This window comes from Lithobates pipiens, unplaced genomic scaffold, assembly GCF_037356315.1.
Source record: "Lithobates pipiens isolate NorthernLeopardFrog02 unplaced genomic scaffold, aLitPip1_a1.2 Scaffold_22, whole genome shotgun sequence".
NCBI classification, from domain to species: Eukaryota; Metazoa; Chordata; class Amphibia; order Anura; family Ranidae; genus Lithobates; species Lithobates pipiens.
In genome coordinates, this window is record NW_027507784.1 from 250,402,615 (window position 1) to 250,427,737 (window position 25,123).

General features: G+C 43.9%; 1 protein-coding gene across 1 annotated transcript; it reads right to left on the reverse strand.

Moving 5' to 3' along the window:
- Positions 1-813: 813 nt before the first annotated feature.
- On the reverse strand, positions 814-25,043 carry ARL6IP1 (ARL6 interacting reticulophagy regulator 1). The gene is made up of 6 exons (XM_077448937.1): positions 24,884-25,043; positions 16,286-16,419; positions 12,882-13,001; positions 11,341-11,458; positions 4,597-4,681; positions 814-1,394 (listed from the first exon to the last, which is right to left on the reverse strand). The coding sequence occupies exons 1-6, from the start codon at positions 24,917-24,919 to the stop codon at positions 1,276-1,278; spliced, it is 612 nt and encodes a 203-aa protein (XP_077305063.1). The 5' UTR covers positions 24,920-25,043; the 3' UTR covers positions 814-1,275.
- Positions 25,044-25,123: the final 80 nt, after the last annotated feature.

The following is a 25,123-nucleotide window of genomic DNA, read 5'->3' on the forward strand; positions in this document are numbered from 1 at the left end:
TACATGTGAATCAGCAATATTCCCCTTTAAGAACATGTTTAGGCTCTCAGTGGTCCCGGTTCGAGTTAATACAATTTACCTTGTATTTTGCACCTAGGTGTAGAGCAGTGATGGCGAACCTTGGCACTCCAGATGTTTTGGAACTACATTTCCCATGATGCTGAACCACACTGAAGAGTGCAGGAGCATCATGGGAAATGTAGTTCCAAAACATCTGGGGTGCCAAGGTTTGCCACCACTGGTGTAGAGCATGATAGTCCTCCCATGTATAGGGTGTCATGTATCCAATAGAAGGGCAGGGTATTGGGGAGAATCCACATTGAGAGCCATGTTTGTACACCTTACCAGGGAGAAAATATATTTTTTCCTATGAATGGATATACTACATTGGAGCCATGGACAATGATTGAAATGAATGGACCATTTAGAGAATATTCCAGTTTCCTGCATTTGGCCCAAAAACAATCCAATATGGAGGAATGTATGTTTGAGAGTATAGATTCCAGCCTTTTAAAAGAGATAGAGAGCATGAGGCCTTAAATTCCTACACTCCCCCTCTAACAAAGTGAGCCGACTATTTTGCGCAGCATAGCCAAAGTACATGTTCACTTTGAAATCTCTTCCTATGTAAAAGGCACCACTGTGGCATGAGGAGCTTTGTAGTATCACAGCCTAACAAAATGCTCCATATCCAACTCCAAAGATGGAACTGGTGGGTATGTTATACAGAATTTGTGGAATCTACATATAAAATAAGCAACCCACCCACACACACCCACGTGGAAACCAGTTTAGCAATGACACACCAATTCATTTCTTGTACATTAGGTTTATTACATCCACAGACAGCAGGAAGACATGTAAATTTGTAAAAAAACAAAAACAAAACACAAAACAACCAACCCAAGCAAACAAAAAAAACAAACACACATAATAAAATATTATAAACAAGGATAAAATAAAGCATATTTACAAGAGGACAAGAAAAAAAACATTAAAAATAGAGGGACACAGGAATTTTGTCCACATTGGACAAATTAGAATTACAGCAGTTTGTCGAACACTCTAGAGATAAAGACTTTGTACACTAGGGAAACACAAGTTTCAGTGCAACAAGTTTAGAAAGATACAGCATTGGTAGTTATTGGGGAAGTGATCGGCAATGTTAAAAAAGGTCAGGCATATACTTTAACCCCAAATACCAAAATGTAGAAAAAAGAAAAAAAAAGAAAAAGAAAAAGCTCCCATGGAAGTTTCAGTGATGTTGACTTGACATTATTCAGTTTTTTTCTCTTTCTGCTTCAGAAGTTTGTTTATTTCCCGCTTTCCCATTCCTACAAACTTTGTAATAACTCCATGTTTGTTCAGACCAGGTAGCAAAAGTGCACAACTCACTGAAAAGAAGGCAGAATTTTTTTTTTTTGTTAATATACTTCTCATTACAATAGCTGCCACATGTTCTATATAAAAACATAAGCAATGTCTCCTAAGCTACCAGCCCTCCAAAACTGTAAAGAACCAAAATCATTAGTCACTACAAAAAGGTACATGGTATATGGTATATCTGGGCATTTAACCACTTCAGCCCAAACCATTTTGCTGACCAAAGACCAGACCACTTTTTGCGATTCAGCACCGAGTCGCTTTAACTGACAATTGCGCGGTCATGCGACGTGGCTCCCAAACAAAATTGACGTACTTTTTTTCCCCACAAATAAACAAAAATAGAGCTACAAATAAATATCCCCCAAACATATATATTGATTTTGGTTTGCGCAAAAGTTATAGCGTTTACAAGATAGGGGATAGTTTTATGGCATTTTTATTCTCTAGTAATGGCGGCGATCAGCGATTTTTATTGTGACTGCAACATTATGGCAGACACAGCGGACATTTGACACATTTTTGGGACCATTGTCATTTATACAGCAATCACGGCTATATAAATGCAGTGATTCCTGTGTAAATGACACTGGCAGTGAAGGGGTTAACCAGTGGGTGGCAGTGTAGGGGTTAAGTGTTCCTAGGGGTGTGTTACTAACTGTTGGGGGCTGGGCTTTAATTTAGTGAACACTGATCTCTGCTCCAATCACATGGAGCAGAGATCAGTCACTAGTTGCTAGGCAGAACGGGGTTTACAACAGCATCTCCCCATTCAGCCGCCCCGTGAGACGATCGCGGGTATGCCTGCGGCGATCAAGTCCACGCGACCGGACTCACGGGGGTCCCGACCGGCAGGGCAGCAAATTTAAAAGGGACACACAGGTACGCCCATTTGCCTGCCCGTGCCATTCTGCCGACGTACATCGGTCTGCGCTAAAAAAAAAAAAAAAATTATTATATAATAATAAAAAATATATAAATTCAGCAGCATAAAAGACAACAGGCAATACTAGTGATTAATACTTTTGCTCGTCTGCTTTTTGGGGCACAGATTCCAGCGTTCAGTTCCTCCTCAACAATCAATGTCCATGAATCATAGTGAAATAATATAGCACCAATAGTAATCTACAGATACTCAGCGCTGTCCTTTAACCGCTTGTCGACCGCCTCATGCCGATATACGTCGGCAGAAGGGCACGTACAGGCAAACTAAGGTACCTGTACGTTGCCCTTTAACCACTTGCCGACCGCCGCTTGCCGAAGTCGACACAATGGCACGGACAGGCAAATGGGCATACAGGTACGGCCCTTTAAATTTGCCGCCGTGCGATTGCGTGCGCACCGGTCGGAACCGCAGAGTCCAATCGCGGACGCGATAGTCTCACCGGGGAGGAAGAGCGGGGAGATGCTAATGTAAACAAGCATCTCCCAGTTCTGCCTAGTGAGCGTCACTGATCTCTGCTCCGATCGAAGCAGAGATCAGTGGTGTGTCATACACAGCCACGCCCCCCACAGTTAGAAACACGCCCCTAGGACACACTTAACCCCTACATTGCCACCTAGTGGTTAACCCCTTCACTGCCATTTACACAGGAATCAGAGCATTTGTATAGCACCGATTGCTGTATAAATGACAAAGGTCCCAAAAATGTCCAATGTGTCCGCCATAATGTCGCAGTCACGATAAAAAAAATAAAAAATAAAAAACCCAGACGCTATTAGTTAAAAAAAATAAAAATGCCATAAAAATTATCCCCTATATTGTAAATGCTATAACTTTTGAGCAAACCAATCATTGTGATTGTTTTTTTACCAAAAATATGTAGAAGCATATGTATGGGCCTAAACATACACATACATACATACATACATACATACATACACATATTTATAATTTTTCTTTTTGGGGTATATTTATATTATAGCAAAATTGTCACTTTTGTTTATAGTGCAAAAAATAAAAACCGCAGGGGTGATCAAATAGAGCTTTTTAGTGCTATTTGTGGGAAAAATTTAAAAAAAGGACATCAATTTTGTTGTTTGGGAGCCACGTCGCACAACTGCACAATTGTCAGTTAAAACACCGCAGTGCCACAAAATCGCAAAAAGTGCTCTGGTTAGGAAGGGGTCAAATTCTTCCGGGGCTGAAGTGGTTAAAAAGGTTCAACATATACAGCTATGCAATTCATGTGTCTAAAGATTTCCAATTCAAGTGAAAATGTGTGCAGTCCTTAAATAAATGGCAAGCATGCAAATGGTCTCCACAGTTTAGGAACCACAGTAACCCCCTCATCGACAGTAGTGGACTCTAAACATTCAGAGTCACTATGCGCTTGTATGGGAATATTCTGGTCTCAGGTTCTGCATTCCTCAATTCTGCTCCACACCTTGTGTTCCTACACTGTGGAGACCATTTTCACTTGCGATCTGAGCAATGGGAGTTCAGCCACACAGTTGTATGTCTGAACTCGCATTGGATTCACACAGAAAATAGGGCAGAGACTTGTTTTTCCCCCGCACTAGAATCAGATCGCATGGGTGTTCTCACCTATGCGAGTACACAGTTCGTACTGCGATCTGTGAACTAAACTGGGGGCGTCATTAACTTTAAGGGCACCCGCAGCAGTTCGTACAAGGCAGTGTGAACTACCTGCGGGAGAGGAGCGATGCAGGAATTGGCTCTGTAATTGCGCTGCTTCCCGCATCGCATCATTGTGAACCTTGGGTAAAGGACTGCACTAATTTTCACTTGGATTGGACTTTGAACTGAATAGTTGTATATGTAGAATATATTTAAGGACAGTGCTTTGTATCTGTATATTACTATTTATGAAGGGATTTGTCCTCTGCAACAGCAGCCACCCCAAAAAAGGAAAATTTGATATTTAAAAAACACATTTATGGCATTCACTGGGGTGGCTACATAGTGGGTATATAAAAATAAATATAACATTATTGTTAACCAGAAAAAAATAAATAAAAAAATTGACTGGGTAAAGGCTACTTTCAGAGGTGGGGCACCAATTGCTACGATGTGCCGTTTGTGCTAGGGAAACACAGTATATCTATAAGCAAAGCAAGAGATATTAAACCTGTATAATAATAATAATAATTTGAATACTTGTATTTCAGAGGCCTCAAACATATTTAATAAACTGTTTGCCGTTGTGCATTGAACTGAATATCCTAACCCAAATACAGGAAAATACTTACCTATAAGATAGGTGAGGAAGAGGTTATGAACTTGCTGTCCAATCCAAGCCACAACAGCAAGAGCTGTGATCATAGACATAAAATACTAAAAAATAAAAAAACACCACAATCAAAAAAACATTACTAGGGTCATATGGCCAACATACCTTTAAAATCACTCATTTACATAGATGAACTGCACAAGTTTAAATTTAAACTTTAGGCAGATCAAAGATACGCTATTATTCACTAGAGATTAAAAAAAGGTACCTTATATCCACTAGAAAAAAGGTATTTACAGACAGAAATAGCAAAAAGGAGCAATTTATTCTCGACATTAGCCTCCTGTAGTCAACCCAACAGCAGCACGCTAGCTGGAAGTGGGAGGGGCAGCAAATCAGAGCTCTATTGCTTCGCACAGTGACCTCACCGAACATGCTTGCAGGAAGTCGTCAGGTGGAGTTCATCAGTATGCTACTATCCAATCTCAGCCTGGGGTGCTAAACCCTGGGGAGTAAAGGCTACTTTCGGACAGACTCTTACACACACACACACACACACACACACAGGTTATAAGCCAATAATTTGCTACTCAAAGTACGTATATACATTTATTTTTTAAAACACACACACACACACACACACACACACACTTTTGAGTAGTGTGTAGGTTAGAGGGGAAAATAGGATTTTTAGTACAGCTTACCTGTAAAAATCCTTTTCTTGGAGTACATCACAGGACAGAGGCTCATAGTAATTAGTAAGTGGGATGTCCTAAAGCAATGCCTGAGGGGAGGGAAACGCAAATAATAATAAAAAAAAAAAAAAAAAAAAAAAAAAACTTAGATCGCCATTGGACGTGAGGACCTAAATTGCTGCCTGCAGTACACTGTGCCAAAAGCAGCATCCTCTTGCCGTCTTACATTCACCTGATAGAAATAAGTGAACGTATGTATAGACGACCAAGTGGCGACCTTGTAAATCTGACTCATAAAGGCTTGATAACGCACCGCCCATGAAGAGCTTACTGCCATGGTAAAGTGCACTCTAAAGGAGAGAACCTTTTCTTCAAACCGCAAGCCTGAATTAATGTTGATTTGTCAAGTTATTAAACATTTGATTTAGACGCTATCTGCCCTTTCCTAAAACCTCCTGGTAGCACCACAAACAGTTTTCCGTATCTGAGCTGTCGCTTCAGATAGGCCTTGACTGCTCACTACAGTGAGAGAGTGTAACCATTTTTAGTAGCCGATTTGAATGCTGCCTGCCCATTTAGGGCCCTCTGGCAGCATAAACGTCATTTTCCCGTATCTGAAACATTCAGATATACCTTTATCGCTCACACTATATTGAGCGGAAGTAATAACTTTCCTTCCAGAGAACAAGGTTCTGGTAAAAAGGAAGGCAAGAAACACTGATTCAAATGACAGCTAGATTTAGTTTAAAAAAATAAATAAATAAAACAAACACAAAGAACACCAATTCCCCCATTAGGAGGATCAAAGGAATATGGTGCATCAGTCCAAGGACCTGTCCTTGTAAGCACACAAAACTAGACTCAACCCTACGGGCATAAATGCGACTTAACTGGTGGATTTATATGCCTTGTCCCTTGTATAAAAGGGCCCAGATCAAAGAATGTGAAGCAAGCGGCCTTTTAAAAATCAATGACAAAGGCCGAGATCTGACCCTTGATGGTATTCAAGGCTAGCTTAAATTTTTACCCCCCCCCCCCCCCCCCCCAAGTGTAGGAAGGCAATAATTCTACCTATGACATGCCTCCGAGGATGCCATCTTTTGGTTTCATACCAGGAAACATAGGCCCTCCAGACCCTATAATAAATGGTCCTAGAGGCCTGCTTTTTTGCATTAATCAGGGTAGTTACCACTGAACCTGAAAGCCGCCCCCCCCCCCCCGATTCTTTAAAATGTGGGCTTCAATAGACAAACCTTTAAATTTAGCGATTGTAAGGCTGGATGGAATACCGGCCCTTTGCGAAAGCAAGTCTGGATGAGATGGAAGAGTCCAGTTTTCCTACTGCCAACCTTATGATCTCTGCATACCAGGATCTTCTGGGCCATGCCGGTCTAGTAGTATTACCGGATTCCCTTCCACTTTGAACCTGCGTAGAATCTGCGGAAGCAGCTGAACTGGAAGGAAAGAATAAATCAGTGAAAAACTGATCCCATGCCCAGGCCATTAAGCCAGACGTGCCATCGGAAGTCCTGGAATGTTGACAGTCAAGGCTCTCTGAGCTTGACCACTTCCCTTGGGCAGTGGTCTCCTTCAGGGCTGGTCTCCATAGCCACCACCTTCTAGGTTTTCGGCACGAAGGATCTTCCTTTCTGCCATCTTTGCTGAGGTTCTGGCGTATCCCTGGGACCAGACCCTTTGGATAATGCCTAGGTTAGAATCTACTTGCTCCAGACAGACAGAATAATGTTCATAGCAGCCTTGAATGAAACTGAGCATAGGTAACCGCTTTGAATGAAGCCATCTTCCCTAGCACCTTAGCAAAGGGAAACGTAAGGAACTCTTCCTTGCCTTGACCTCTTTTTGGGCTAAGTCCAGAACACTCCGAGATCCTTACCGACTGTAAGAAAGTACCTTTAGACTAGGATCCCAACCCCAGAAGTTCCAGATACTTGACCATACTGGACCACCTAGGTCTAGCCATGCTACTGACTGATCAGTAGCAGATTGTCTCGGTATGCCATTACAGCTATAACCTGGGCCTTTACCCCGGGCATGGTGGCTAACCCGAAGGGCCAGACCACCAACTGGAAGAGGTGCTGTTCCCTTGCGAAGCGTAGACAACCTCTGTAGCCCATACAAATAGACACATATGCAAACGGCCCATATGTGTATGAGGCAAGTATTAACGTCATACGCCTCTATGGAAGCATCAATTCATACAAGTATGTGTTAGGCAAAACAAGAAAAGTGTGCTCTGCATACACACACACATACATATAGCAAGTGTGCTATGGAACAGGCATCTTGCAAGCAAGCGTTTTATGAACGTGGTTTTCAACATTACCCAACATGTATCCATGCAGACACGTATTCCTATGAACATAAAGAATCCTTTATATTTAAGGAAAACTTAAATTAACATGCCTCATTATGCAACCATGCAAATCTAGGAGATCATGCATCCTTATGCGATTTTGCATTTTTTTATATGATCAAATATTTTATGCATTTTAAGCACTACTGTGCAGACAAGTACCCTTGGGTGACCAAGTACTCTTGTGCAATAAAGCATATCAGCATCTGTGCGTACTCGCAACTGTGTGATTTTAGCAACTGTGCATATCAGCATCTGTGCGTATCAGCAACTGTGTGATTTTAGCAAGTCTGTAAGCAAGCACCTGCTCAACTGCAGTTGGTCCTATACTTATACCTGTAGAATACCAAGCACATAAGCACTATGCTCAAACCTTTCAAAGATGTATTATAACATGCATTTCAAAACTGCAAGCATGTATATTATGCTGTTTCTGCCCTCAAGCAGACAATGACACTTTTAAAGTGAACTGCTAATCAGCCAGGGGTGTATCTACTACTTACAGCATGTACATGCCCCATGGATAGGCAGAAAATATGCAGCATGTAATCATGACTTGTCTGTACCTGTTCCCAATCTGGCACTCACACACTCAAGGCCTACTGTTCTGTCTCCAAGTACGTCCGACCTGTCAGCACATGGTAATGGCTGCCCTTCTTCCTGCCTACAATAGGCTAGGAGCAAATCTGTACCCTCTAGTGGCTGGGGGGGGGAAAAAATAGCAGCCTGCCTGAGCCAGAGTACAAGCATGATAGAACAGCACACTGCTCCCAGTGGCCACTGGGAAACAGATCACTCTCTTAATAGAGACACTGCAAACAAATGCAGACTCACCATTCCTCACTGCAGGGTACTGCTGGAATATTACAGCGACCCAATCTTCACCCATCACGGCGGGTTGGTGACATGCTAGACCTTCAAGGATGGGGTCCCCTCTATACATAAGGTCCACTGCCTAGGGCCATGTATAGCGCCCTGCCAGAGCAAACCTATGGTATAGCAATGTGACCAAGATGCTGTGTCTCAGGGCCCTGCTCTCCTAAGAGAAGCATTACAGGCAAAACCTCATTCTTCAGCATCGAGGCATCAGGTACCATCCACTTTAGCTTTTGTTTTGGCTCTTTGAATGGATCCGATAGTGTAGCTCCCTTACCCTTCTTCGGGCCATCTAGGAGCACTCGTTAACCATGACCAACACCTTAGACAATGCCGAAAAAAAACTGGAGGTACTCCCTGTAGGGGAGGGGTTATATTAGGGAGGAAACTTCCTGTCTAATTGATTACTCCAGTGTCCAGCACCTGAAGGCGAGATATAACCCACTTAGTAATTACTATGAGCCTCTGTGTCCCGTGATGTATGATAAAGAAATAATGCTGGAAAATTCCCCTCTTTAGATGATGTCCCATTGGGAAATTTTACCTTACCTCCTGTTCTAATGAGGAGGCTAAAATTTTGAACTATCCCTTTATTTACTTTTTTTGTGACAACAGACTTACAGACAGAAGGAAAAATCTTCCCAGGAAAGACACAGAGGGTCTAACCTTTCCCCACTATCCAAAACAAAGAAAAAAAAATAAAACATACATATGTTTTGCCTAGAGATACACTTTAAAGCTTAACTCTAGGTATGGTCTTCATTGCATGCTTACCTTGGCCCAGCTTGGCATACAAATATGCTTCTTTTATACCAGAAGGGCCACTGGGGAAGCAGACAGATCCCTGTAGTAAATAGACATTACCTCTGAGGCAGCCACAATCTTCTGGGTCCTGTGTCAAGTGGCTTCTCATGACATCATCGCCCCATCAAATCAGAGAATGGCCTGTATACATTCCTGAGCCAGTGACCCCCCTGAGGTCAGTGTGCAGAGGGTAAATCACAGGACCTGGAAAATCCTCGCTATCACTAATATTTTGGCAGCTAGTACAAGGATTGTTAGCTTCCTCAGGAATAAGATAAGCATACTTGCATTGATTCAAACTGAACCAAAGTATGCAATAAAGATCATACATGTGGAGTTCAGCATTAAGGAATGATGCCAATAAGCATTTTTTAAACTCTTTGATGGTGCAAAAACTCTACAATAAGCAATTTGATTATTGTTCTGAATTTTGGGGGTTTTACAAAAATCCTATGACTTACATTAGAGTAAAATATATCCTTACTAGGGATGCACCGAAATTTCGGCAGCCAAAACATATTGGCCCAAAAATGGCATTTTCAGCACTTTGCCGAAAGAGAAATCAAGCTGATAAAAGTCCCTGGTGCCGCCCATTACGGGGGTATCCTCCTGGCGTGGCTCACCACAGTCCTCCCCGCGATCTCTGTGTGTCACGGAGCTTAACTACACAGACCACAGTAAATGTCCCACCTCCTGTGACAGATGGCACACTGATCCAATGGTGGGACATTGAATCAGTGTGATGTGTTACAGGAGGTGGGACCCGGGCAATTCAAACACAGCTCCGTGACACACGGAGATCACAGCTCTGATTTGGAAACTGGCAGGCTGCGTCTGAGGGGCCCTGGTGAGGCTGCATGACAGGCACAGGCAAGCTGCCTTGATCTCCTGTACCATGTCCCCAGTTTCTGACCATCTCCTGTACCATGTCCCCAGTCTCTGACCATCTCCTGCATATCTGCAACGCATGGACATTTTGCCAATACGATTAGCAATGTGTTATTTTAGTTAAAATTAGGGCTGTGGAAATTAAAGATTAATTCCTCAATTGATTAATTTTTTTGATCAGTACTCACCCCTCCACCGGCTTCCGGGTCTTCAGGGCGTTCCAGCGGAGATCCGGTCACGTCACGGACATAAACGTCACTGGACCCCTCCCCCAAGTGTCTCCGTCTGCTAACGAGGGGAGGAGTCTAGTGATGTTGAAGCTCTGATTGAACGCAACAAATACAGGGGAGTAGCTACGCATGTCACCCGCTGCTGCCCTATGGAACGAACACAATTGTCGGCTTTACATGCTGTGTTTTTATCATCTTTATGTGAGTAGTTTGTGTTTGAACACAAAAATTGAATCTTGTACTTAAGCGGTGAGCACTTAGATCTTTGCATTCTAGCCATGACCTGGTATCCTTGCTGAGATCTAAGGAGACGTAAGAGAAGTTTATGGTCCGTGTTAACCCTTTTGATAACCACTCGCATGACCACCTGTTTGCACAGGGGTCCATCCCATAAGGTGAGAGTGATAAGTTAGACTGGAGGTGGAGGGATTGTCACGCTGTGGAAAAAAAAATAAAAAATAACCAAACACACACACACACACACACACATCAGTGCAACAGTTTTCATTTAAAAACGTATTTGTGTGAACTGTGAAGCCAAGTCATGGATTGTGGAAACTAACTAGTGTCGGGTGATTGTATATAGTGTATACCACATTTACCACTGACTAATGCAGAGTTGAAATGCAAGGAGATCAGCCAAAAGTAGTTGGATCTGTATGTGCGTTATAAGTAATCAAAATGAAATAGATAAGATTAAAAAAAAAAAAAAAAAAAAAAAACACGATTAATCGAACACAAAAATATTAAATCAGTAACAGCCCTATTTAAAATATATAAAAATATTTTTTTTTTTTTAAAACACTCATTTTCGGTATCGGTTTTCAGCCTAGTGTCTTTCATTTTTGGTATCGGTTGACACCAAAAAACCCATTCGGTGCACCCCTAATCCTTACCATCTTGGGCTTTTCTTCCTTCAAGACGAAGAGACGGCTCCACCAGCCAATAATCCTGCGTCGGGTTTTCACAAGGTTGCTGCAGATCTCATGCAGCCTCTGCTGCTGCTCAGTGGTCCTACAAAATGCAACAATCAAGAAACTGTCAGAATTCCTGAACCTGTAAACAATTTAAAACAGAACTATATCCTACAACAAACTAATAAAACCTAGAAATGTCATGCTTTCCCAGTGGTAGGTAGACAAAGACTGATCATCCGCTTGGCCTTTATTTCTGTCTGGGATTTCAGTGGTAAGAACTCCCTCATTCCTCAAATGACTTTTAAAAGCCAAGCTTGTTTTTAGCAGGAGTTCCTTTTATCAATAGCCTATGTAGCTTCTACAGAAATATGAAGATTCCACTAGAGCAGAGATGCCCCAACTTAAAAAGCTCAAGGGCCTTATTTGTACCCACAAGTCAAATGGAGGACCACATGTAACCATCTCTACGGTACCCCATCCAGAGTATCCAAGGCTCTGGTATGGCAGAGAAAAGCCCACGGCACGCCATTGTGCTTCGCTATCCTGTTTTCCCTTCTGTATAGCCCTACATAGAGCCCTCCCTGGTTGTCCTGCCTTCATCTGTTCTCCCTTCTACATACACTGTGGTCCACCACAGAGCCTTTAATGGTGGTTGACTGTTCTGTCTTCACCCGCTCACCCTCCTGTACAGCCCAGCACCCACACTTGTGCTTGGCTATCCTGGTTTCACCTTCTTTCCCTGCAAGCACACTGGAGCAGATGAACACTGCAGAGGACAGATGTCCTCCAGCCACTCACACACTTGTCACCATTGTGTGACCATTAACCCGGTTCCAGTTATCCTGCTACCCCTCTGCCTCCCAAGCCACTTCTGTAGTGCTAGCTCAGAATCCGACAGAAGGCTTTTGATACTGTGTGGCTGATTTACTAAAACTGAAGGGTGCAAAATCTGATCCAGCTCTGCATAGAAACCAATCAGCTTCCAGCTAATTACTCAAGCTGAAGTTAGAAGTGGCTTGGTCACTATGCACAGCTGCACCAGATGTCACACATTTCAGTTTTAGTAAATCGACCCCTGTTTTTACTGGAGTGAACAGACTCAGATCTCAGTGGCTACACACTGGTAGCCTAAAGATCACTATACGTTTCTAACCCTACAGTGCAATCTATCAGCCAGCCATCTCAATGGGCAATGTCTTACAAAGATCTAATATATTCTCCAAAATGTTTACATGTCCATAGGCTGGTGACAACAGCAGTTGGCCTACTACAGCTGTGATATTGGGCTTGTGGGAGTTTCAGCAGCAAAGACCAGACAAGAAATTAAACATGCTCAACCCACCCAAAGAAATTCAGTCAGAGTTCCATGTTAGAGAAGGTCTTTAACAAAAGTTAGACAATGCTTTTAAAACGTGAAAATTCATTTGCTCTTAACATATATCAACTGCACAGAGCTAAAGACTGTATGTAGTTAGATTACTTTTATCAATGTGTATTATGATGGCAGAAGAAATACAAACCATGTGTTGGAGCCAAAGATTCTGGGAGCCAATGTGGGAACAAGATAGTCAGCCAGACATAGGCACATAACGAAACACGATACACCAGAAAGAACGGAAGGATCCAGGTAATAGATCATCCTATAAAAAATAAAATAAAAAAAAAGGATACAATGTACAATAAAAAAAATAAAAATAATAGTTTTGTTCAGAAATGTAAAAATAGCCAAGGCAAGGCTTGCAAACTACTTATTCTGTGCTCCAAAGACCAATCGTAGATGTTGAAAGTGGGTCACACCAAGCAGACACATCTAAAGTGCCTACACCCTCAACGGTTTGTAATTATGAAATTTAGGCCACTTTTACACTGAGGCACTTTACAAGCGCTATATCGCTAAAAATAGCATCTCTAAAGCGCCTCTCCCGTCACTGCAATGTGAAAGCCCGCGGCCTTTCACACTGGAGCGGTGCACTGGCAAGATACTTAGAAAAGTCCTGCAAGCAGCTTCTTTGAGGCACTTTAGGAGCAGTGTATAGTCGCTCCTAAAGTTCCCCTGCCCATTGAAATGTAATGACAAATATAGGCGCACTAATCCAAGAGTCAGTTTTTTGCCCAATGGTATTAAATTATTCTCTATATTGGGAAAAAAAAAAAAAAAAGTAAATATAATAAAAATAAAAAAAAAAACAAACACACACACTTTAAAAACTTTTATGTACGATGTGAAATAGAAAAGAGACTCAATCCGGGGATGCACGCAGGGCTGCCATCAATGTAGAATAGAAACCATATTCTGAGGCTGTAGAAACAAAAAAAAAAAAAAACAAAAAACACAAGAGGAGAGGCACCTCTGGGTGCGGTAGTTTTTAAAACACAGCTTTAATATATGAAAAATAGTATCACTCACATTTAGATGAAAATAAGCAGGCATAGTATATTGAATGTCATGACGAGTATCCCAAAGTCCATGCTGTAAACATCATTGCTGATAACACTTCCGACAGGTGGTATGGCCGGCTCTGGAAGGTGGCCTCAAACCGAGGCTTGGAACACAAGATGACATCTCAAAGGGACGTGTTTCTAGAGCATGCGCACTTGGTTGTTGTCACAAGTCGCACTCCTTTTTCAACAGACATAACAAGTTACCATAAAGGAGCTACTTATAAAAGGGAAAAGGGGAGGAACATAGGCGGGATATAATCCGGCTAATAATCCGCCTATGTCCCTTTTTCCCCCCCTTTATGGTAACTTGCTATGTCTGTTGAAAAAGGAGTGCGACTTGTGACAACAACCAAGTGCGCATACTCTCGAAACACATCCCTTTGAGATGTCATCTTGCGTTCCAAGCCTCGGTTTGAGCCCGCCTTCCGGAGCCGGCCATACCACCTGCCGGAAGTGTTATCAGCAATGTTGTTTACAGCATGGACTTTGGGATACTCGTCATGACATTCAATATACTATGCCTGCTAATTTTCATCTAAATGCGAGTGCCATTTTATATATTAAAGCTGTGTTTTAACCACTTCAATACAGGGCACTTAAACACCTTCCTGCCCAGACCAATTTTGAGCTTTCAGCGCTGTCGCACTTTGAATGACAATTGCGCGGTCATGCTACACTGTACCCAAATGAAATTTTTATCATTTTTTCCCACAAATAGAGCTTTCTTTTGGTGGTATTTGATCACCTCTGCGGTTTTTATTTTTTGCGCTACAAATAAAAAAATACCGAAAAAAAAAATTTTTTTGTTTCAGTTTCAAAACTTTGTAAATAAGTAAGTTTTCTCCTTCACTGATGGGGCTACACTGATGGGCACCAATGATGTGGCACCAATGAAGTGGCACTGATGAGGTGGCATTGGGCGACACTGATGGGTGGGCGGCACAGATGGGCGGCACGGGTGGGCACTCATAGGCGGCACAGGTGGGCACTCATAGGCGGCACAGGTGGGCACTCATAGGCAGCATTGGTGTTATACTGTACTAATGGATGCCAATCAGTGCCAAACAATAATGCATGCCAATCAGTGATGCCCATTGTGGGCACTGATTGGCATCCATTATGGGCACTGATTGGCATCCATTATGCTGACTGGCATCCCTGGTGGTCTAGGGAGGATTACCTTTTCTCTGGTGGTCTAGTGGCGTCCCTGGTGGTCCAGTGTGGGCATCCTAAGAGGGGCTGTGCTGATAATCGATCAGCACAGACCCCCCCTGTCAGAGGAGCAGCCGATCGGCTCTCCTCTACTCGTGTCTGACAGACGCGAGTGAGGAAAAGCCGATCACCGGCTCTTCCCATTTACACTGTGATCATCCGTGATTGGACACGGCTGATCACGTGGTAAAGAGTCTCCGTCGGAGACTCTTTACCGAGATGGTAGTTGCCGGGTGTCAGACTGACACCCCGCAACAACGATCGCCGCGCTGCGCGCCCCCGGGGGCGCACAGCGGCTCATAATCCTGAGGACGTCCTATGACGTCCGATCAGGATTATGCAACCACTTTGCCACCGTCAATTGCCTATAGGACGGGCGGCAAGTGGTTAAAAACTACTGCACCCAGAGGCGCCGCTCCTCGTTTTCTTTTTTTTTTTCTATTGAAATCAATGGGCAGCGCCGCTGCATCGGCACTTTTGACTCTTTTTTGGCCGCTAGCGGGGGTTAAAAGTGCGAAGCTTTACTGCCGGCACGGCTCTGTGGGAAAGTGCCCATAAGCATGTGCGAAATGTCCACCAATTTTCCCTGCTATCCTTCTGCGGACATCCTTATTTTTATTATACCAAATACAATAACTAACATAAATATTATGTGTATGGAGTAGACTTCCATCTTCTGTTTCACAACAGTAATGGCACCAGCCGAGAAGACAGGATATGACCTAACATTATGGCGGATCCCAGAAGTGATACTTCCGTTGGCTCTCTAGAGCAGGGGTAGGCAACCTGTTGCTGTTTTGACAACGCAAATCCCATGAGACATTGCAAGACCCTGATAAATCACATGTATGATGAGATTTGTAGCTTCACCACAGCTAAAAGCGATCTGCAGTGGATCATTTTTCAAACCACAGTTGACAGCCGGTTCACAGGCATTTAGGAAGTGATATTGCTGCCTTCGCATTCCGTATAAGAGAACAGGCATTCAGGTTTTAGCACAGCCCACCTAATTTAATAAGCAAGTTTGACAAGCGGTGCTGCCTGTCAAACTTAACATGCAGAGTTAAAGTTGCAGCACCAGCAGTATGAACTCACCCTTTCGGCTACCACGTAAACTTAGAGGTAGTGGGTTGTAAAAATGCAGATCACCTGTTTACTGCTCCTCTGCCTCCAGTGTGAATGAAGCCTACCTTTGAATTTGAAATACCTTTGTCTATATAAATATTTCACATTGAATGCAAAAGCAGATTCTTTAGGTATATATACTTACAGGAAGATAAAAGACACTGTTCCCATTATAGCAGCTGGAAACCATGGCTTCTCCCAGCGAAGGACACGATCTGAAAGCAGGACCACTTCACCCCATCCATGAAAATGCTCCTCTAGGCTAGCAGTCTCTGCAGCCTGCAATAGATAAAGTTTGCGGTTATCCCAGTAGACCTTCAAGAATATTGTAATGAAAGCTGCTCGGAAAATCTTTATGAGCCAATTAGTGCTACCCAAATATGCATGGCTCCGATTCACTTCAACAGAAACTGTCAGCTGAAGACTTTACACCGCTGAATGCACATCGATCCAAGCATCTGGTAAGGTTACTGAAGAGAGTCTCTGTGGTGCCAGATAGGCTGCACAGGAAAGTATAACCTATATTCATTTGGCACAGTACAGGGACCAGCAGCGAATAAAACAGGTTTTCCTGCGCCGACACCCATAAAAGGCAAACAGTTCACTTTGAACATATAACTGATAACACAAAAAAACAACAAAAAAAACGAAAACTAAACAAAAAAGTACCTGCACTCTTTAGCAATGCACCACAATGGACATAGCATTCACATCTTGTGTTGTTGCATGAGGCAGGTGATTCTTTTACTGTGCAATTGAAGGTATGGCAAGGTACATATATTTGTTACAGTGATCCGTTTTAAAGAGGAAGTAAACCCGATGGGTTTACTACTTCTTTGTCTCCCTGCAAAGGTAAAGCATAATGGGCTACTATGCATCACATAGTAGCCCATTATGTGTCACTTACCTGACTCAGGAGCCAGCGATGTCACCACTGTCCCCTGTAGCACGGAGTGTCCATCTTCTATCGGGCATCGCTGCTCCGGTCACTCACATCGCCGGAGCAGCGATGGCGACACTCCCACGCATGGGAGCCGCCACTAACGCATACTCAGTGAGCCTGCACGCCGATGTCCACCTGTCTTTTTGTAAATATCTCCTAAATCGTTTAGGCCCACAGGGAGAGGAGATATTTCTTTGACCTATAGGTAAGCCTTAATCTACACAATGAGGGGAGAAAGGGAGGGGGGGGGGGGGGGGTGGTGGAAATGAGCCCCTCCAGCGCCACCACCTTCCCCTGGTCTCTCTTCTGGGTTTGCGTCCTCTGGATACATTTGTAGGCTTGCCTGTAGGTACAAGTGGTAGAACATAGTTTACTACCACTTTAAGGTCCACACCGGAGGATGTAGATCTCAATCCTGGGAATTTAGATTTGGTCTGTCCAGGACAAATCAAAGAGGGGCAATGACCAAAGAGGAGGATTGAGAATCATGGCCTCTTTGGGTAAAATAAAGCAATCAGGATCAGATTTGTGTGCTTCGGCTTAAACTTCTAAACAACTACAAGAATAGGGGGGGGGGGGGGGGGGGAATACATAGCAGAAACTGAACTGTAAATGCAATTACAAGTGTGTCCATGACAATAGCATTGATCTTTTGCATTGAGAAAACAACTTTGTCTTTACATTTTGCAGAGGCGAAAAGCACCACCTCTGGAGGGTCTGATAGGGTGGCAAACACTTCTGGATTCTGGGACCAGTCTCCCTTCTTATCCTGGTGGCAACCAATAAAACACAATAATTCGTTCTGGCTCCCATTGATATATACAGGGGGGCCCCGGGTTACAAACAAGATAGGTACTGTAGGTTTGTTCTTAAGTTTAATCTGTTTGTAAGTCGGAACAGGTACATTTTTTAAGTGTAGCTCCAGACAAAAAATCTATTTTTAAGCTTTTTGGATAGCATAGGGAAGTGTTATCATCACCCCTGTTACATTTGTTTGTCTGTCTGTCCCCCTGTACAGAAGATTTCACCTCACTTTCTGTCCCAACGATAATTGGATTTTGAAAATTTTGGGCTGTTAGGGAAACAAGGATTGGTGATAAAGCATCGGTGGAGACACCTTTTTTCCCCATATTAACTCTTACAGGAGAGAATTTCCCTTCCTAGAGGTAGATTTCCTCCTCTCACTTCCTGTTATCTCCCTCCATTTGTAAGTCAGATGTTTGTAAGTAGGGGACCCCCTGTATTGCCAAAAAGAAGTCAGTTTTGTCTATGCATAGTTCAGAATAACCTTGGCCACAGACAGTAGGAAAGAACTCTTGAGTGCCCTTCTGCTTGTTGATATATTCCACTGTGGTGTGGTAGCATTGTCTAAAAAGGATCTGCAGGTGAGGACCCCGACTTTATTCCTGAAACATGAACAGGGCTCTCACTACAAAATCCAACTTGAAGAAGCATTGCGTTCCCTCCATGTTCAATGCCCTTCCTCCACCCCAGGCTTCATATGGGCACCCCATCCACTCTCATCTATGGTCCACTGAAGGCCTTCTACAGTACCAACCTCTGGTTGATGGATAAAATAGTGTTTACAGCATCTATGGAGACAGATTTCATACTTTTATCAGAGAACCTTTCAGTCATTTCTCCTAAAAGCGAGTCCACTGGACTGCAGGAATACATTATGTCATTTGTCCTACAGCAGACATGAGTCCTGATTAAACACAGAATGGTTTGGCCTGTATCCGATCAATGAATATTGATCTTGTAAACCTTACCCAATGGAAGGTAAATCTTTGTTCTCAGGAATCCAGATTATAGCCCAGTATCCCGTTTGAGAGAATCAGGTTCTGTTTCTCTTAAACAGCCACTCTAGGGCTATCATCTACTTCTGTGAACTGTAAGTCCAGCTGTAGCTGATATAAAGAGGCAATCACAAGTACAATGGGGACATAAGGTATTCAGACCACCTTACATTTTTCACTCTGTTATATTGCAGCCATTTGCTAAAATCATTTAAGTAAATTTTTTTTTCCTTATTAATGTACACACAGCACCCCATATTGGCAGAAAAACACAGACTACGTGTTTGAGGCTTTCTAGTGCTTTTTTCCTTAAATGAGAAATGGGGACATGTGCGTTTCGATGTGGATTTGATGCATTTTACTGCATTCCAGTATAATCCAGTACAGGAAAACAGCAGCAAGTTCTACATTTTTTCTGGAACGCACTGAAACTGATTGCATTGGTGTGAACTATGCCTTTGGAAACCATACAACCTACTATCCATGTGTTTCTGATGCAGAAGAGAAAGGACTACATGTGGTTTTTGTTGTATAACCGCACTGCCCCATCGATTTCAATGGGCAGGAGTGGTGTATACACCGCCAGCAAAGCGCTGCTGTAGCAGGGCCTTGCTGTGGTTTTAACCCTTTCTCGGCCGCTAGCAGGGGGTAAAACTTTCCCGATAACGGCCGAATACCGCCACAAAAATAGCGCATCCACAATCTACCACCAACTTAGCTAGCCCTGTAAAAATAAATCAGTGTACATACCTTTTTTAAAGCTGCTCTGGTCCCCAGCGGCTGAAGCTCTGCAGGGGACACAGCTGTGAAATGAATGGGGAGTGCCATCACCCATAGAGTTACTATGGGGCTTCCGTTGTCAGCTGTGTCCTCTACACCCAGCTCCACAGCAAAGCCGCAGCTGGCAGCCCAGAGTGGGAGCGAGTCAGATCTGCTTCAGAAAGGGTATGTATACGGATTTATTCTTTACAGGGCTAGATAGAATTGTGTTAGATTGCGGATGTCTGTAGATGTGGTGATTTTATTGTTAGGCTGGACTTATACTTTAATCACATGTGGTATAAGAAAAAAAAATAAAAATATCTATTAGTTGTGTTAAATATTTATCTCTAATGCCGCGTACACACGGGCGGACTGTATGGCATACTTAGTCCGTCGAAACACATTTCAGCGGACAGTCCGCTCGTGTGTGGGCTTCAGCGGACTTTTTCAGCGTGCAGTCTGGCGTACTAAGTATTTCGGATTTTTCGAAATTCTGTCCGTCGTACTTTGGTTTCAGCGGACAATCCGCTCGTCAGTAGGCTAGTTCGACGGACTAAGAATGGCGCATGCCCAGAAAGGATTTACACGGTGGAAGGGTGCTTTGCTGTGTATTGGACTTCCTATTTCTAGTCCCGTCGTACGTGCTGTACACGTCATCGCGCAAGCTTTCGACGGACTGTTTGGGTATCCGTGTGTGGTCAAGTCCGTTCAGTCGAAAGTATGACGGACTGTCCGTCGGATTGTACGATGGACTACGTACGCCATACAGTCCACCCGTGTGTACGCGGCATTAGGAATTATTTACAGCTGTGGTTGGGGCAATAAAAACCACGCAGTTAAACTGCATTTTTACTGCTTCCTAGCGGTTCCCGCTTAAACTGCAGAATTAGCGAATAGGGGGTGTATATATGCCACGGCAAAAATAATCCCCCACGTACTACCCAAATAATGTGGCCCTATTTAAAGTGATACTAAAGTCTTTTTATTTTACAAATAACAAACATGTTATATACTTACTTCCTCTGTGCAGTGGTTTTGCACAGAGCAGCCTGCATCCTCTTCTCAGGTCCCCTGCCAGCGCTCCTGACTCCTCCCCCCCTGCTGAGTGCCCGCACAGCAAGCAGCTTCCTTTAGGGGGCACCCGAGCTACAGCTAAGTTTGTCCATTCAGACATGGAGCAGTGGTTTGGCCCCACCCCTCCTCATTAGCTGACTTTGACAGCAGCAGGAGTCAATGGCACATTAAGGTTCTGGATGCAGCTCCCTCCCCATACTTACCTGAGTATTGGAGGGTTGGAGCCAGGACCACCGGCTGGGGACCCAATAAGAACAGTATCAGAGCTGCTCTGTGCAGCAGGCAAGTCTAACGTGTTTTTTTTTCGTTTTGTTTTTTGTTTGGAAACTTTAATTGCTATGGGTGTTGCTGCTTTGACAATTCCACTTGTGTCAGATCACGTGTCCCCTGCCAGCTGTTATAGTTTCACAGCTATGTCACAGTCTCCTGTAGTGATGTAGGAGAAGCCACAGCGCCTGACAGGGGACATGCTATCCAACATACCCAGAAGCATCAGATGGCAGCAGCACCTGGAGCTCTTCAGGAGGAGATATGTAAAGTGATAAAAAAAAAAAAAAAAAAAAAATTACAAATATCAAACATTTTACACTTACCTGCTCTGTGCAAAAAAAAAAAAAAAAAACTAGCGTCACCCATGACACTAATACGGTGATCACTGGTGACAGGGTGATCAAGGGGTTAAACCTTTATTAGGGGGTCCCTAGACCTATCTGGGCCTGCCACAAATGACACCAGTACAGTGATCAAAAAAATAAATGAACGCTGCACTGGGTGACACAGTGACAGGGAGTGAAGGGGTGAAGGGGTTACGGGGGGGGGGGGGGGGGTTGTGAATTGTGTGCCTATGTGTACTGTGTCAGTGCAACTTACTCTGAGATGTCTTCTCAGCGAGATCCTCAAGGGGGGCGGGGACAACATCACTTCCCCTGCCTGCATTTACACTTACACAGGCAGGAGAGGATTTCATTCGCCAGAAATCATTGGCCTGGGGACTGATTGGTTCTGAAGTGAATCCGATCGTCAGGGGAGCACATTGCTTTAACTGGCAATTGCACTGTCATGCTTTTCTCACACAAATAGCCTTCTTTTGGTGGCATACGATCACCTTTGCAGTTTTTATTTTTTGCGCGATAAAGAAGAAAATATTTTTTACTTTTTGCTATATCTTCCCAAAAAAAAAAAAAAATTAATTCTTCCTCAACTTAGGCCGATATGTATTCTTTATATATTTAAATATTGATTGGTTTGCACAAAAGTTATAACATCTAAAAAAAATAGGGGATAGATTTATGGCATTTGTTATTAACTTTTTATTAGTAATGGCAATTTTTTGTAATCGGGACTGCGACATTGCGGCGGACAGATCGGACACTTGACACTATTTTGGGACTATTGACATTTATACAGCGATTAGAGATAAAAATAGCCACTGGTTACTGTGTAAATGTCACTGGCAAGGAGGGGGTTAAAAACTAAGGGGCAATCAAGGGGTTAATTGTGTTCCCTCAGTGTGTTCCAAGTGTTTGTGGGGCGCTACCTAGGACATGACAGATCACTGCTCCTGGTGACAGGGAGAAGTAGCTCCTTGCCATGTCACTAGGCAGAACTGCCTCTTCTCGTCACGATCGTGGGCCACCGGCGGACATCGAGTCCATGGGCTCGCTCCCACTAGCCCGGGATTACAAAACGGCGTACGGGTACGCTCTTTTGCACACCCGTACATTTCTGCCAACCAACATCGGCTTGCGGAGTCCAGTAAGCTGTTAAGGCGGAACTAAACTCTCCCATGTTTTTTAGCCAAGGAAGCCTTCATCTTAGCCTCCGTCTAATCTGCAGTTGCCATGTAGTTAGTTTATGACACCAGCCATCTGATGGTTTGATAGATTGATGGAGAGCACAATCAACTGTGACAGTATCATTCCCGGCATGCCAAGAAGGTAACTTTTTGCAGCTGTTAAATTGAGAAGTTAAAGTGGTTGTAAACCCTTACAACACACTTTGACCTACAGGTAAGCCTAGATTAAGGCTTACCTGTAGGTCCAAGCAATATCTCCTAAACCTATATGGTTTAGGAGATATTTGCCTGAAAACGGGCACCGCTGTCTACGGCACGCAGGCGCACTGAGCGCGGAATTCTCAGCGACGGAGCTGCCGCGCGTGTCGGCTCACGTGCGCATGCGCGGGAGTGACGTCATCGTGGCTTCGCCGAATGACAGCGGCGGAGCTGCGAGACCCCCACCAACATAGTAGTCCATTATGCTTTGCCTTTGCAGGGAATGAAAGAGGAAGTAAACTCATCAGGGTTTACTTCCTCTAAGTTGCACTTAAAGTGGAACCTTTAGTCAGAAAACAAAGTCTTGCTAGATCCCTTCAGGATGGCACATTGTCAGGTATAGCTGTGTAAAACATTAAAAATAAGGGTCTATACTGTTTAAAATCCAGTAAAACACGGTCTCACCCTGAGGGGAGATGCTGCTGATCAGCTGTCCTTGTGAGGCGATGAGAGCCGATTACTGGCATTTCTGTGTTTACATACGACCGATTGGACACATCCGATCACATGGCTAAAGAGCTGCTGTCGTGGCTCTTTAAAGAGATCGGGGTCACACCGTGTTCTAGCAACAGGGCGCAGCTGATGCTCTGCGTGCCCCCATGGAAGCGGCTGTTTGGGTGCGCCGTCAAATGACATCCACCCAGAACAAGAGCTGCACCGTTCCTCTGTCATTTGATGGTGGGTGGACAGCAAGCAATTAAATTGCAACTGCAATGGTGCTGCACATGTGATCAGTTATAGTAGCAGCCATTTGATGGATTGACAGTTTGGTTGAGGGCACAAGCAAATGTGACAGTTAGTAATCCCGGCATTCCAGGAAGGCAACTTTTTTTTCCTTTTAAACCATTAAATCGATGGGTTTAGTGCCATTTTCTGATTTACTGCTGTTTGGGGGCTCTGGGTTTCAGCAAAATGGCAGCCTCCAGCAAGAAGTACATTGTTATGGGTAAAGTTCCGCTTTAATAACAGAACGGATGTGAACAGGCAGCATCCTTTTAAATCCACCTAAACAGAAAAGGAGCCAGCCTTGTTCTACTGAAGAAAAAAAACAGACAGATGTAAATGACTGACCATCTGTTTACATCTTCCATACATTACGGTTCAGTCAGGAGCTGTCAAAGACTGGCAGATAGATCCACGCCCATGTAAAAGGGACCCTTACCCTGTCCTAAGGTCTGTGCCACCTTTCCCATCTTCAAGAGCTGAACCCGATGAAGAATCATTTCTGACACTTCTGGACCAACTTTGGTTTCATTCTCTGGCCCCTGATCATCACTGAGGACCCAGGGCAGAAGGAAGCAGAGCGGGGGAGCGGACATACGACACACCCAAAGTGAGCTTACCCCTTCATCAGATGGCTGACACAGCAGCAGGAAGGGGGACATGGTCATGCTTTTCTTTGCAGTCAGGCTTCTGTCAGCTTAAAACCGTGACAGGGCTGCTTTAAATTATATAATGTATGTGTGCCTGGAATCCTCCGATTAGTCACAGAACAATTGTTCTAAGAGCTGGCACGATGTACAAAGCCCTGTGTATATAAATGCACGTGTGTGTGTGTATATCTGTGTGTGTGTGTGTGTGTGTGTGTATATCTGTGTGTGTGTGTGTGTGTGTATATCTGTGTGTGTGTGTATATCTGTGTGTGTGTGTGTGTGTGTATGTGTGTATGTGTATGTGTATGTGTGTGTGTGTGTGTGTGTGTGTGTGTGTGTGTGTGTGTGTGTGTGTGTGTGTGTGTGTGTGTGTGTGTGTGTGTGTGTGTGTGTGTGTGTGTGTGTGTGTGTGTGTGTGTGTGTGTGTGTGTGTGTGTGTGTGTGTGTGTGTACAGACCGTTATGAGGACTTCCCTGTTTGGCTGTGCAGTGTGATAACATCTCCAGTCACCTCCCTTCCCGAGGCCTGTTCTGCTGTTACAAAGCGAGCGAGTCATTCCAATCACAACCCCGCAGGACTGCACCACCTCAGTACAAAGCTATGGAGATGGAAGCAAAGCCTACAGTAGTCTTATATAATCGCAACCCAAATACAAGGCAGGCCGTGTGACCACATCTCCTCTCCCCGCATAGTTCCACAGGCAGCTCCCTGACAGCAGTCACACACCACCCTCGCTTACCAGCTGGTTGGTGCTCCGGTTGTCCCCCTCCGCCATTATTGTGCATACAGCTCGCCCTCACACAGCTCTACCCGGACTTCTCAGCTGAGCTCCAGCTATAAAAGAACTCCCGGCATCCTTCGCGATACACGGGCCGCCTAGGGAACAGCGCGCACGCGTGTGTCATTGGTCCAATCAAGCCTAAACGTCGCCATGACAGCCAATGGTCGCTCGCTGCCTGACAACATGACGGTTCAGATT

What these genes read in the sequence shown, in the direction of transcription:
- ARL6IP1 (XM_077448937.1), bottom strand. Translation starts at nt 24,919, where the DNA reads ATGGCGGAGGGGGACAACCGGAGCACCAACCAGCTG. An exon ending in ACCGGAGCACCAACCAGCTG is followed by an intron (nt 16,420 to 24,883) that starts GTAAGCGAGGGT and finishes TATCTATTGCAG; the next exon opens with GCTGCAGAGACTGCTAGCCT. An exon ending in ACAGTGTCTTTTATCTTCCT is followed by an intron (nt 13,002 to 16,285) that starts GTAAGTATATAT and finishes TATTTTTTATAG; the next exon opens with GATGATCTATTACCTGGATC.